General features: G+C 53.4%; 1 protein-coding gene and 1 long non-coding RNA gene across 2 annotated transcripts in view; both read left to right on the top strand.

Annotated features, from left to right (window-relative positions):
* The window catches only part of LOC137216232 (uncharacterized), a 56962-nt gene that overhangs the window by 9328 nt on the left and 34979 nt on the right, over positions 1-12655 (top strand). The window lies entirely within an intron of this gene.
* PAX7 (paired box 7) overlaps positions 1-12655 on the top strand; it is a gene marked incomplete at its 5' end in the record, with an annotated part of 56503 nt that overhangs the window by 8869 nt on the left and 34979 nt on the right. The window contains 2 exons of the mRNA XM_067715612.1: positions 5570-5735; positions 6890-7092. Coding sequence (XP_067571713.1) covers positions 5570-5735; positions 6890-7092 — 369 coding nt within the window. The remainder of the gene's footprint in view (positions 1-5569; positions 5736-6889; positions 7093-12655) is intronic.

A 12655-nucleotide genomic window follows, 5' to 3' on the forward strand; every position in this document is an offset into this window, starting at 1 on the left:
GAGCTCCCCAGGGTGGGGCGGGGTCTCCCCACAACCCTTAGCCTGAGAACTTGGCCTGATCCCAGCCGAGGAGGGATCAATACATGTTGAGTTTTTAAAAAATAAATAAAGGCGGACCCCAAAATCAAGACAGGAATAACAGAATATTTGTCCCAGAGAAGAGAAGGCTTGGAGGACACAGCTGCTCTGAGAGGCCCCTCGGAGTGGTGGGGAGACCAGGGCCGATAGGACCATGTCCTAAATCCCATATAAAGGTCTGCAGGGACAAAAACACAAGATTGGGAGCCACAGGCCGGGTTCCCATCGGTTTCTGCCTCTGATCAGCTGTGTCACCTTCAACAGGTCAGCTTCCTTTCCTGAGACTTAGTCTCCCATCTATAAATAAAGGGATCAAGCTAAATGAGCACTAAGGCCCTTAAAGCTCTAGGATCCTAACTTACTGACTATCAGAGCTGTCTTGTGAGGTGATGAGATCCCTGTAACCGGAAGTGTTCAAGGAAAAGTGCAATGTCCAGTGGATCGGAGAGCCTGGTGAGAGGGTTCCTGCTGTGGACAAGGGAGCAGGGACCTGAAACCCTCTGAGCACCGCTTTGATTTTAGGGCTGATGACTTCTAAGGTCTTGGCGTCTGATTCTAAGAGCCCGTGATTCGGGGGTTTTGCAGTCCTATGCCATCACATTTCAATGGTGCCGGGAGACGGGATACTGGAGTGGTTCAGAGTGGTCTCGGAGCCAGACGCCCATGTGTGGATTCTAGCTCCATCACTTACTCCCTCGGTCCTCAGTTCCCTCCTCTGCAAAATGGAGATGACAAAAATAGGGTCCACTTTGTTCTGAGGATTAAATGATTGCACGTAAACACACAGACACAGAGTCAGGAAGTGCTTGGCACACAGAAGTGCCCTGAGTAGGGGCCATTAGTATTAAACTCCACCTATTCTTAGTGGTTCCAATTCTGGCCACCCTTGAAACTCCAGGGTCATTCATCTGGCAGTCATGTTGGGTACCTGCTATGTGCCAGACACTGTTCTAAGCACAGGGGATTCAGCAGACAAGAAATCCTTGCTGTCATGGGGCTGATGTCCAAGCAAGCGAGGAAGCAGGTAAATATATGTCAGGCGGGGTTCTATCAGTCAAGTATGTCACCCCCTCTGCCTCCCTTCCAGCCCTGCCCCCCAGCAGAGGGTCGGGAGCCTCCTGGTGAAGCCCCGCAGGGCATTATGTGGTGTTATATGGTACCCCCGATGGCTGGTGGAGACGCCCCATCTCAGCCCACAGAAAGCCCAACCACCGTGAAGGGTAGGAAGGGGGCGTGAGGCAGGAGGACGCATGCCTAGGGCCCAATGACTCCTTTCCCTGGAAGAATCTTCATTGCTAAACACCTGGGGTCCCGAAGCCACCTTTGCATACATCTTCCTTGCAGGTGAACAGATCTGTTTCGTCCTGAGCTCCAAGATCCCTGAGCCTGTGTGTTTCTTCTAGAAACAGAGGCTGCAGGTCTGATAGGTCCCGAGGCCACCCCAGGTGTCTCCCACAACTGCCTATGAAAACATCTCACCCTTCAGATGACCAGCACCAAGAGACCAGGGCTGTGTGCAACTCTTTACATATGGCCCCAAATCATAACCCTGCTATTTGCCTGGGGGTGGGCTGGGCACTCTGAACAGAATTGCATTTTGGAGGCACTAGAGGGACTGGCTAAGTAATAACTTACGCCACATCTTTTCATTACACTAGATGACATTTATGATGCATTTCTATGCGCCAGGCACGACGCTCGGCACCTTACATACATAATCTTCATCATTCTCACTGTAACCCTAGGAGGTAGGGACGATTCGTCTCTCCACTTCGTAGGTGAGAAACCTGAGATTTCTCTAAGAGAAGCAACTTCCTAAAGACACACGTAATAAGTGACTGTCCTGGGACCCGAGCCCAAGTCTGTCCGTCGTGTCCTTTTCCTCGGTGCTACATTGAAAGAAGGGCCAGGTGAAATGTTCAACTCGGTAAACTGATGCTTCCTACAGTGTCCTGCTACCAGGGCTAGGTGTTGAGGGAAGGACCAAAAGTAAGTAATAAAATCCAGCCTCTACTTTTAAAGAACTCAACCCTGAGCAGGGATTCTGGGTGGGACACTGGGGCCACCACTGTCCCTCCTGGAGCCTCCATTTCCCCATACGTAAATAGGAAGCTTGAAGTACATACTGGCTAAGAGCCTTTCCAGCTCAGCCATCGGAGGCTTTCCAGCAGAATAAGAGTTGTAGATGCTGTTCTAAGTAAACACTTTGCCTGTGTTAACTCCTTTGAGGTCCAGAACCACCAAGAAAGTAGGTGGTTCTTAGCAACAAAGAAAATGAGGCCCAGAGGAATAATGGAATTTGCCCATCTTAGCTAGGAGTCAGAGGCAGGATTCAAAGCCAGGCAGTTGGGCTCCAGAGTCCCTGCTCTTAACCATCATGTCACACTTTGTGAGGACGGAGGTGCCTGCTGTGGTGGAGGCAGTCCTGGGGAGACAGGACAGTGAGGAAGAAGCGAGGAGAGGAAAAAAAAAGCAAAAGACGTGTCCTCTCCTCCAGGAAGTCCTCCTGGATGCTGAGAGGAGTTGGAAACCCCTCCTCAGACCTCCTTATAGCACCTTGCTTGCCACCTCATCTGAGCTGACTGCACCAGAGAGCAGCTGTCCTTTGACTTATCTGTCGCGTGCCCAGGCCAAGGGCAGCTTGAGGGCTGGGACTGTGTCCTGCTCACCTTCTATCCTTACTGTCCTGCTTGACACAGAGTGGAGTCCCAGGAACAGTTTGAGATGGGAAGGAAGGAAGTAAGGAGGGCGGGAAGGAGGAGGAAAAGGAAGGGAAAGGAAGGGGAAGGGCGAGAACGCTTCCAACTTGGTTGAGTCCTCTTTGTTTGAGGAACAGATGACCCATGCCGAAGAAACAGCTGCATGCAGTGAAACTAGAGCACGGCGTCCCAAACTTAAGTCTTTCTCTGACCATCTTCAGGACTTTGGCCACGTTTGCGTATTATCTGTATTGTCATTTACTTTTTAAAATAAAATTACTGTTTTTTTTTTTTTTTTTTTTTTTTTTTTTTTGCGGTCTGCGGCCCTCTCACTGCTGTGGCCTCTCCCGTTGCGGAGCACAGGCTCCAGACGCGCAGGCTCAGCGGCCATGGCTCACGGGCCCAGATGCTCTGCAGCATGTGGGATCTTCCCGGACCGGGGCACGAACCCGTGTCCCCTGCATCGGCAGGCGGACTCTCAACCGCTGCACCACCAGGGAAGCCCCAAATCAGTGTATTTTAAAATAAACATGCATATCACTCTCATAAAAAGGAAGGCAACTGGAAACACTCACACAAGGGAAAACAAGACAGCATGGGAAAGTCCTGCCGGAATACATCACCTGCCAGGGCGTCCTCCCTGTGCTTTAAACAGGGAGACTGGCGAGTGTTAGGAAGGATGCTGAGCGCCAAGCTGAGACTGTCTCTTCCACACGCCCCAGGCCCAGAAGAGATGGGAGTGGTTCAGGGTTATTTATCATCTGTGTTACTCACCTTTGGGGATGTCTCTCCACCTCGGAGTGTAGGAGCCCCACCCTTTGGGAAATGCTGATTTAAAACAAAGCCGTTCCCCACACCCTCCGTCTGAAGCAGGGAGCAGGTAACACTGCCTCAGTCGGACTGGCAGACATCTATCCCGCCCAGGACGCCCGTGGGGAAGCCCTCGCTGCCTTGGGGAGGTGGGGAAAAGCCAGGACCTTCATTTTATTTGGGAGCCAGTTTTTGGTCTTGATTTCGCTGCCACATCTCCTTTTTCTGTGAATCCTTAACGGAAGGAACAGCTGCCCTGTTCATCCAGCTTGGTAAGCTGAACACCGTTTCTCCCCTCGGAGAAAGGACAGCCGATACCAGGGGCCATAAACACCCCTCCGTCCCTGCTGAGACCGCCCTCAGGTCAGCAGACATCGTCCAGAGGTTTGGGTGTCTTAAATGATCCATGCCAGGGGATCCGTGTCTTCACCCACCAGTGGGGGGACTCCCTACTGAGCCTTGTGGCCAAACACCAGCAAAGGCACACCAGAGCCATCTCTGCCTTCCACTGTTCATTTGTTTGTTCGTTCATTCATTCATTCATTCATTCATTCAACAAGTATTCCTATAGAGCTGTGAGCCATGGGCCAGGAATTCTTGGCTTCTGCCTGTGAGGCTTAGGGCCTGAAGGGGAAACAAAGAAACAGATAAAGACAATAATTGTTTGTATGAGGCAGCTCACAGCTGGAGGCCTCCTGATAGAAGGGGATGGGGACCTGCCTGGACTTACTTTTGAGGCAGGGATTCCTCATTGGAGCAGGGGGGAGGCATTTCTGCTGAGCCCCGCAGGCCGAGGAGCCAGCCCTGGAAGAGCGTTTAGGTTGGAAGGAACATCGTGTGCAAAGTCCAGAGGTGGAGAAGCATTCTCTCACAGCAGCCCCGTTTTTCACACTCATTCTTGTATTAATATTTCTCTGGTTTGTCCCAGGGAATTTGCTGCAAATCCAGACACGAAGGTTCTAGGAAGTCAGACTGATTGAAGTTTGAACCTCACATCTATTACAGACTAGTGGTGTGGCCTTGGTCAAGTGATTTGACCTCTTTGAGCCTCAGTTTCCCCTCTGTAAATGGGACTAGAAGGGCAGGCCTCACGGGTCTATGTATGAACAGACGTACGAAGAGCTAGCACAGGTCTTGGAGGAAAGGGAGACCCAAAGATGTTAGATTGGGCTTCCCTGGTGGCACAGTGGTTGAGAGTCCACCTGCCAATGCAGGGAACACGGATTCGTGCCCCGGTCCGGGAAGATCTCACATGCCGCGGAGCGGCTGGGCCCGTGAGCCATGGCCGCTGAGCCTGCGCGTCCGGAGCCTGTGCTCCGCAACGGGAGAGGCCACAACAGTGAGAGGCCCACGGATCACAAAAAAAAAAAAAAAAAAGATGTTAGGTTATCTTCCCACTGGTGCTTAATCAATCCCTGTGTCTGTGGAAGGTGGGCTTTCCTAATCAAGGGGGCCCATGCAGCGAAAGCCAAGCAGGGTCTCAGGCTCCTGACAAAGAACTAGACTTTCACATCTGAGTGTGGCAGGTGGGTCTCAATTCAGGTGGGTTCTGGATCTGCGGCCTCCTCCTTGGGGGCTTCCTGGAGGAGGTGAGGAGTGAGCATGTGTATGAACAAGGGTGGTCACACATCTTTGACGGCGGGAGCAGCTGCAGGGAAAGAGCACTGGACTGAGAGTCACTCAGACCCGGCTGTGCCTCGCCGACCCACCCTGTCACGTGGACAAGTCCCCCACTCTCTCTGGGTCTCAGTTTGCTCATCTGTAAAATGGGGATCATGATAATGACCTCCTCATTGGGCGGTCGGGAGGACAGAATGGGATTGTACCTATGAAATCACTTTGCAAACTGTTCCGAGTTGCAGGGAGGTGAGGATCTCCTCCCACGGAAGAGGATGCTGGCTGGATGGAGGGTATAGCCGTGCCTCAGCTCCCTGCCAGGAGCCAAGCTGAGGGCTGTCCATGCTCCGCTCTCCATCCCCCAGGTCTGGTTCAGTAACCGCCGTGCCCGCTGGCGTAAACAGGCAGGAGCCAACCAGCTGGCAGCATTCAACCACCTTCTGCCAGGCGGCTTCCCGCCCACCGGCATGCCCACGCTGCCCCCCTACCAGCTGCCAGACTCCACCTACCCCACCACCACCATCTCCCAAGGTGAGTGCGCAGCCCCATCCAGGCATCTCAGCCACACCTTTTCATTCCCCTCCACCCCCACCCACTCCTTCCTTCCGTAACAAAGAAAGAATAAGAGGGTGTTTGGTTTCTCTTTAATGGCTGCCTGGCTGCTTTCATGGGGACAGACTATTAAGACAGAAGAGATGGGGTCCTGCCCTTGAACTACTAGGCTCTGCACCCAGGTGAAGATAAACAAGGTCGCCTCCATGCACCTGTTTAGAACAGAGCTTCTCAAACTGTAAAGTCACATGCGTCTTCTGGGTCTTATTAAAATGCAGAAGAGATGATGGTGGGCAGAGAAGAGTAACTCCCCTCCCTCCCTGGCTCCTGGCCCCCAGTCTGCCCTCCCCTTCCCACCCTCCGCCCCCAGCACACATTAAGAATCCTGCTACTTGACTTCGGCCTCATGGAGCCCCGTGGCCTCCTCTTAAAGGACTGGCAGGCTAGAGTTCTAGAAGCTGAGGAGAGGCCTCCCTGTGATTTTTGATGAGAAATTGAACTGTGGCCAATGGTGATGGTCCCATCTGCTGGAAGGCCTACGTGGAAGGGCTGGGACAGAGAGGAAGAGCAGCCCCGCAGCTAGGAACAGAACGGCAGTTCAAACTCTGACCCCCCACTCACTAGCCTTGTCACCTTGCACAAGGGCCCTGAGCCCACTGAGCCTTAGTTTCTTCATCTGTAAAATGGGAATCACTATTGCTTCATACCTTTAGACACTATTTGTAAGAGCACCTGGTGAGTGGTCGGCACTCATAAAGCGCTATGGGGACAGGCCTGGGCAGATTGACACAGTCCTCACGGAGATCTGACTTCCAGTCCAGATAATGTTTATTGAGCACCTACTACGTGCCAACCACTGAGAACAAGGCCAGCACGTAGTGGGTGCCTAGAGGTTGTCTGGAATGTTGACTGGTGGTCAGTCAAGACTTGCCAGTCCGTAGTGTCCTGCCCGGAAGCCAGTCGTCCCATCCCAAGTAGCAAGAGAAGGTGGTCCCCTCCCCGCTCCATCTGATGGAAGGAGGCTGGGAGAAGGAGGAGGCTCAGGTCTTGCCTTCCAAACAGGAAGTACTTGCCCTCCCTCGCCCTCTGGGGTGAGGCCACTTGCTCAGGCCCTCTCCTGGGTCTCTCCACAGATGGGGGCAGCACTGTGCACCGGCCCCAGCCCCTCCCGCCGTCCACCATGCACCAGGGGGGCCTGGCTGCGGCCGCTGCAGCCGCAGACACCAGCTCTGCTTACGGAGCTCGCCACAGCTTCACCAGCTACTCCGAGAGCTTCATGAACCCGGCAGCGCCCTCCAACCACATGAACCCTGTCAGCAATGGCCTGTCTCCTCAGGTAGGTGTCCCCACACCCCGCCCAAGGTCCCATCACCAGATGATCGCCAGTCCAGCCAGCGAGGGCTCTGGGGGACACAGGCTGACTCTCCCTTGGGGAAGAATGGCTGTTGGACACCTTGAGAGAGTTTAAGTGGGAGGCGGGGGTGCTCCTTCCACCTGCACTTGTCACTATTCTGTGACCCTTCACCCTGGGTTTATCTTCTTCAAGCCACAGACCTGGGTGACCCAGCGGGCAGATGCAGAGAAAAGGTTTCCATCACAGGTTTCCATATTTCTCACCACCCAGAGCTTATTAAACTGGCCCATCACCCCCCTCATGGCTGTTCAGTCCATAAAAGTCAGGCATTTTCGGCACGTTGATGGAAGCCTTGCACCATTTCCTATGGGATGCTGACTGGTTGGGGCTTTGTTCTAGAATCGGGAGTCTTTCCTGGATTCCATCCTGGGCTCCGTCTCCCACTTTGGTCACTAGGAGTGACCAATGAGTGAAAGAAAGGACCATGTACTACTGGTGGAGAGAACTGTGGCAATGGGTGGGGAGGGGAGGGATGGTTCTAGCCTGGGAACTCTACTCTCATTGGGTCTTGGAACTCTGTTTACTCACATGTGGTTGGTTGCTGGTTAAGTCACTCATCGCCTGACGGTGCTATTAGAAGCGGTGGGACCATCTTTAGATGAAGCCAGAAAGACAAGGCTGAGGCTGATGTGGTTATTGGAGGGTTTGGGGAACAGGACTCAGTGATGCTCGAAATCCTAGTAAATTGGAAGAACTGCTGAGCTCATTTTTGTCGCTATAACAGACTCTCAAATATCTGTGGGGGAAAGAATTGAATCCAAGTCTCATTTTACCTTGCCTCCCATTTTCTGAGACACCTCTGTCATGTCTGTGGTGAGAACACATGGGGTGCAAACTTATCTGAACAGCTGTAACGTGGTAGAAAAGGTGAGGCTTGGAGGGGGTTTAAATCCCAGCTCCTCTGCTCAGGGTGTTAGGCTAGTAAGCATCTTTGAGCCTTAGTTTATCTCCCATTAAACAAAAGAGTAATTAAACAGAGAGCTGCTAACCTCCTAAGAGGGGTATTCTCTGCATTCAATGTGCTAACAGGTCAAAGCACTTAGCACAGAGCCTGGCACAGAATAGGGGCCAAATAAACATTAGTTCTCTCACCCCTGCCCCGCACCCACCCCCACCACCCCGGCCATTCCAGGACAATATAGTTGGTATGAGAAATGTGTTACCTAAAGAAAAGGACCAAAGAGAAGGTCAGCTACATCCCCCCAGGCCACTTCCACCCAGCTACCTGTTTTTGTAAGTAAAGTTTTATTGGAACACAGCCATGTCCGTTCATTACATATTTATTTATGGCTGCCTTTGTGCTACAACAGCAGAGTTGAATAGTTTCAAAAGAGATCACATGGCCCGTAAAGCCTAAAACGTTACTGGCCCTTATAGAAAAAACTGGCTACCGTTGGTCTAAAATATTCCCCCAAATGTTCGATTTCTGCATGTTTGGGGGTCATTCCTATTTGCCTCAATTAACGTGTGTGGTTGAGGACTAACTGTATTTCAGTTCCATCATTTACTTATGGGTAAGATCCCTTTCCCTCTCTACACCCCAGTTTTCTCATCCGTGAAATGGGGTGATGTTAGCCCCTACCTCATAGGGTTGCTGAGGACTGAATGCGATGACCTAGGTAAAGCACTTAGGCCAGGTCCAGTGCAGAGCTGAATGCCCAGTGAACCCACGCAGCTGAAGGGAGAGCTCCCGGGGGGAAGCAGCAGGTCCTCGTGGGCCCCACGTTGGGAGGGTGATGCAGCCTGTAGACCAGAATGTTTTTCCAGTAGAACCTAATTGGCCTCTTTGGGGTTCAAGGCCACCAGCTCCATCTCATTAGTGCCAAGGACTAACTGGCCAAGCTAACCTTCCAGAGCCAGGTTTAGACATGACAGGATCCAGAGCTGGCTGGGTAAGGATGGCTGCAGAGACCCACAGTGTCCACACTCGAGAATGTGGTCCAGGCCTGGCCTTATGATACAAAACATATTGGAGGAAATCTGAAGAGGGGTGTTGAGATCAAGTGGGCCTCCAGCTCACTTTACAGGTGGAGGGCTAGGACGCGTCGGCTGGGCCAGGCCTGAGAGTCCGGGGCACCCGGCTCCCTGACCACGGCTCTTCCGTGTACACCCATCTCCACGTGGGCTGAGGTTCGTCCCCAGAGCAGCGCTTCTGTCACAAGACAGAGGAGAAACTAGCAGATTAAGGGGCCCCTGGCTTCCGGAGCCTATGGTTCAGCAATGGTATTAAAGAGATGTTCCACGCACTGTCTGAGCCCAGAATTGAACCTCAGGGAGGGAAGCAGAAGAACGGAGAGAGCCTGACCCACTAAGGTGAGCAGCCAGACCAAAGCCGACCTTTTCCCCACTTGAGCTGGACCCTCACCCCTCCTCTGAGAGACCCTCAAGGCTTCCGCCCCGTTCCTCAGGGCAGAGGGGCTGTGCAGGGCGTGACGGATTGCGTGAACTTTGGAGACCCATCGGGAGGTTCCCACCAAAGGTGTGAAGACAGATGGAGGGTCTGCCAGGGGCCGAGGGGACCAGGAGGTGAACAGCTGCTAGAGGGCAGGGAGAGGGCTGCGTGTGGGGCGGACGTGAGGGCAGGGTCAGGCTGTGTGTGCTTCTGCGTGTGTGAACCTCCGGGTTAGGCTACAAACACTTCCTGAAGGAAGGGGGCAGCGAGGGGGTGTTTAGGGCCTTATACAGAAATCCCTGGCATTTCCCTGTACTCCTTCCCCCATCTGACAGGCCAGCTACACATGGTCAGCAATCTCTGTGGTCTTGGGGTTCTCCACCAAGAGAGGTTCATTACCATGTCTGTCTTCCCAGCAGGAGGGGTTTCTCCATAGCTCACCTGGGCAACAGGGGGAGGATGGGCCCCACTTGGGCTGCGGGGCCAGCATACCCCTCCCTCATCCAGGATCGCAGGTCCACGGTTGCCCAGGTAGCCTCGGCCCTTGTTCTTAGAGAAGCCCAAGGGGATGCGGTCGGGGACCCAGCTGGGGCTCTGCTGAGCACCTGCTTGTCTCACTAACCGGCTTGCTGCTGCCTGGAGAGGACCTGCCTCCTCCCCGTGGGTTGCCCCGGGTCCTGGCCTCAGACCCAGCCTGGGAAGTGGGTGCTTCCAAACCTCAGAGCCTCCACGGAGAGTCTGCCCAGCAGAATCTCACAGAAAAGCCATTTACTCATCTAAGCTCTGGGCCTGTCCTCTGGCTCTAACATAACACACAGCTATGGAGTGCCGGCTATGGGCCAGGCACTGTTCTCGGCACTTGGGATAAATCAGTGAACACAGGGATGCAGGTCCCTGCTCTAGTGGAGCTGGCAGTGTAACAGGACAGACAGACAATAAACATAATAAAACAGCAAGGCATGCAGCATGTTTAATAACAATGTGGATGAGGACAGCTAAGCTTTCTGAGCCTCTGTGATGTTCTGACCCTGTTCTCAGTGCTTCCTATAGACTAATCTACTCGAGCGTCAAACCCTGGGTTCACCCATCGTTTCCAGAACCCGAGATTGTACCCACTCACACTGCCCTCCTGCCTCTCAGAAACGCCCACACATGCTCTCTTTTTGAGAGACTGGCTGGCGGCGAGGAGAAATCATCTCGGAAGCCAGTCCCTCCTTCTCAGTGGAAGGGAAAGCTCCTTCAGCCCATGTCATGGATGAGAACACTGAGGCCTAACTCAGGTTAGGGGCCAACAGGCAGAGCTGAGTCATATGAGAGGCTTAGATGACCTTGAGGCTTGGTTCCCTCGGGGCCTAGGCCCTCACCCACCCCCAGAACCCAGCCTGGTAGGATTAGGGACTCAGCACGTGGATGGCCCTGGCTTTGCTTGGAAACAACTCTTAGAAACAAGCTCAGGACAGCTTAGGACAAAAGGACCCTTTTGTGACATCACTTCAAGTGATCGGATTCCTGCAGGTGGATCAGTTCATACCAGCCCACGTGTAGGAATCACGAGCAGGGCACAATTTTAAGGGCGGTGGGCAGAGATAGAAAGGGGACACTCAGGTCCTTAGAGATTCCCCGGTCTGATGGGGGAGACACAGCCCCCAACCTGAGGCGCTCTCAGTCTGAGAGGAGGGACACGACTCTGTCCTCAGGAAACCCCTTGTCCTTAGATGCCCCAGTCTGATGGTGGAAGCACAGCCCTGTCTTGGAGAGTTCCCAATGTGATGGGGGAGACAGGCCACGGGGGCCATTCATAGCCGCAGCACTGACCAGTCAAAGCTCCCAAGCAAAGCATCAGGATCAAGGTTCTGCCGTTTCCGGGGTCATGTGAGCTGAAGGCCACAGGCAGGCTGCCCTGTGCTGGGGTCTTCTCCGGGGCCTGTGCAGATGTGTTACCAGGGGCAGCCCGAAGCAGGAGCTGCCTTCTCCCCCAGGCTTTCTTAGATGCGGACTATCAGAGTTGGCAGTGGAAACTGAGGCCCAGAGAGGGGGAGAAAATTGCCCAGATCACACTGTCAGGTTAGCAGCTGAGCTGGGACCCGCACCCAGGGCTCCAGACACCTCACCCACAGCTCCCGCCGCTGCTTCATGGGAAGGGGGAGTTTCTCTCCTGCCACCACCCCTCCTCTTGCCTCTTCATGACGTCCCTTGCGCATCGTCCCCTTTGTTCCTCTCTGGAGCTTAACGTGGAGGAACCTGTAAAGGGATTTACATATTTACAATTTCCCCCATGTGGAATTAATGAAAGATAGTCTCTAAGTGTGAAGTTAATCACACGGCTGTGATCACAGTACGCCAAGCCTCGTTGTCCTTTCCCTCCTATAATAGTTACAGTGACGGCTTACCTAGAATGAACGCTTACCGTGGGCCAGCCGTGAATGGGCTAAGTGTCATACCAGCTCTCACTCAGCCAGTCTTGGCGGCTACCTTGTGACCTTGGTTTACAGATGAGGAAATGGATTTGTCCAGGGTCATCCATCCATCCGCCCATCTAACAAGTATTAATTAAGCCCTACCACATGCCAGGCCCCGTGGTAGGTTCTGGAAAGTGGCAAAGCTAGGATTCAGATGGTCTGGCTCCAGAGCCCACTAGGCTGTTCTCTTTTATCTGCCCCGTAAGATTGGTCCTGTGGTCCATATGGGGAAACTGAGGTCTGAGGCCACAGTGGCAGTTAACGGCATGGTCAGGTTCATGGTTTACACCTTCAAGCTCCCCCTTCCTCCCTAGACCTGTAGGAATAAAGCTCAGGGCTTTTCAATTCTTTATGAACGGGGTCTCCAGAACGCCCCTCCATGGTAGAGTCCCACCACTGCCCTCCTGGCATCCTTTGAGGCCTCCAGGGGAGCCAGTCCAGCAAGGAAAGACACCCCATCAGCTGATCACCTACGGGATGCCACATCCCCTGTCAGCACTTTGCTTCTGTGAAGTTACTCTGGCCCCACAGAACTTGGGAGGAGAGACTCAGAGAGCTTAAGTAACTTGCTGAAGGCCACAGAGCAGGTGAGTGGTGGCGATGCAATTCTAAGGCAGATGTGCCTGACCCACGC

The sequence above is a fragment of the Pseudorca crassidens genome, chromosome 2 (assembly GCF_039906515.1).
Source record: "Pseudorca crassidens isolate mPseCra1 chromosome 2, mPseCra1.hap1, whole genome shotgun sequence".
NCBI classification, from domain to species: Eukaryota; Metazoa; Chordata; class Mammalia; order Artiodactyla; family Delphinidae; genus Pseudorca; species Pseudorca crassidens.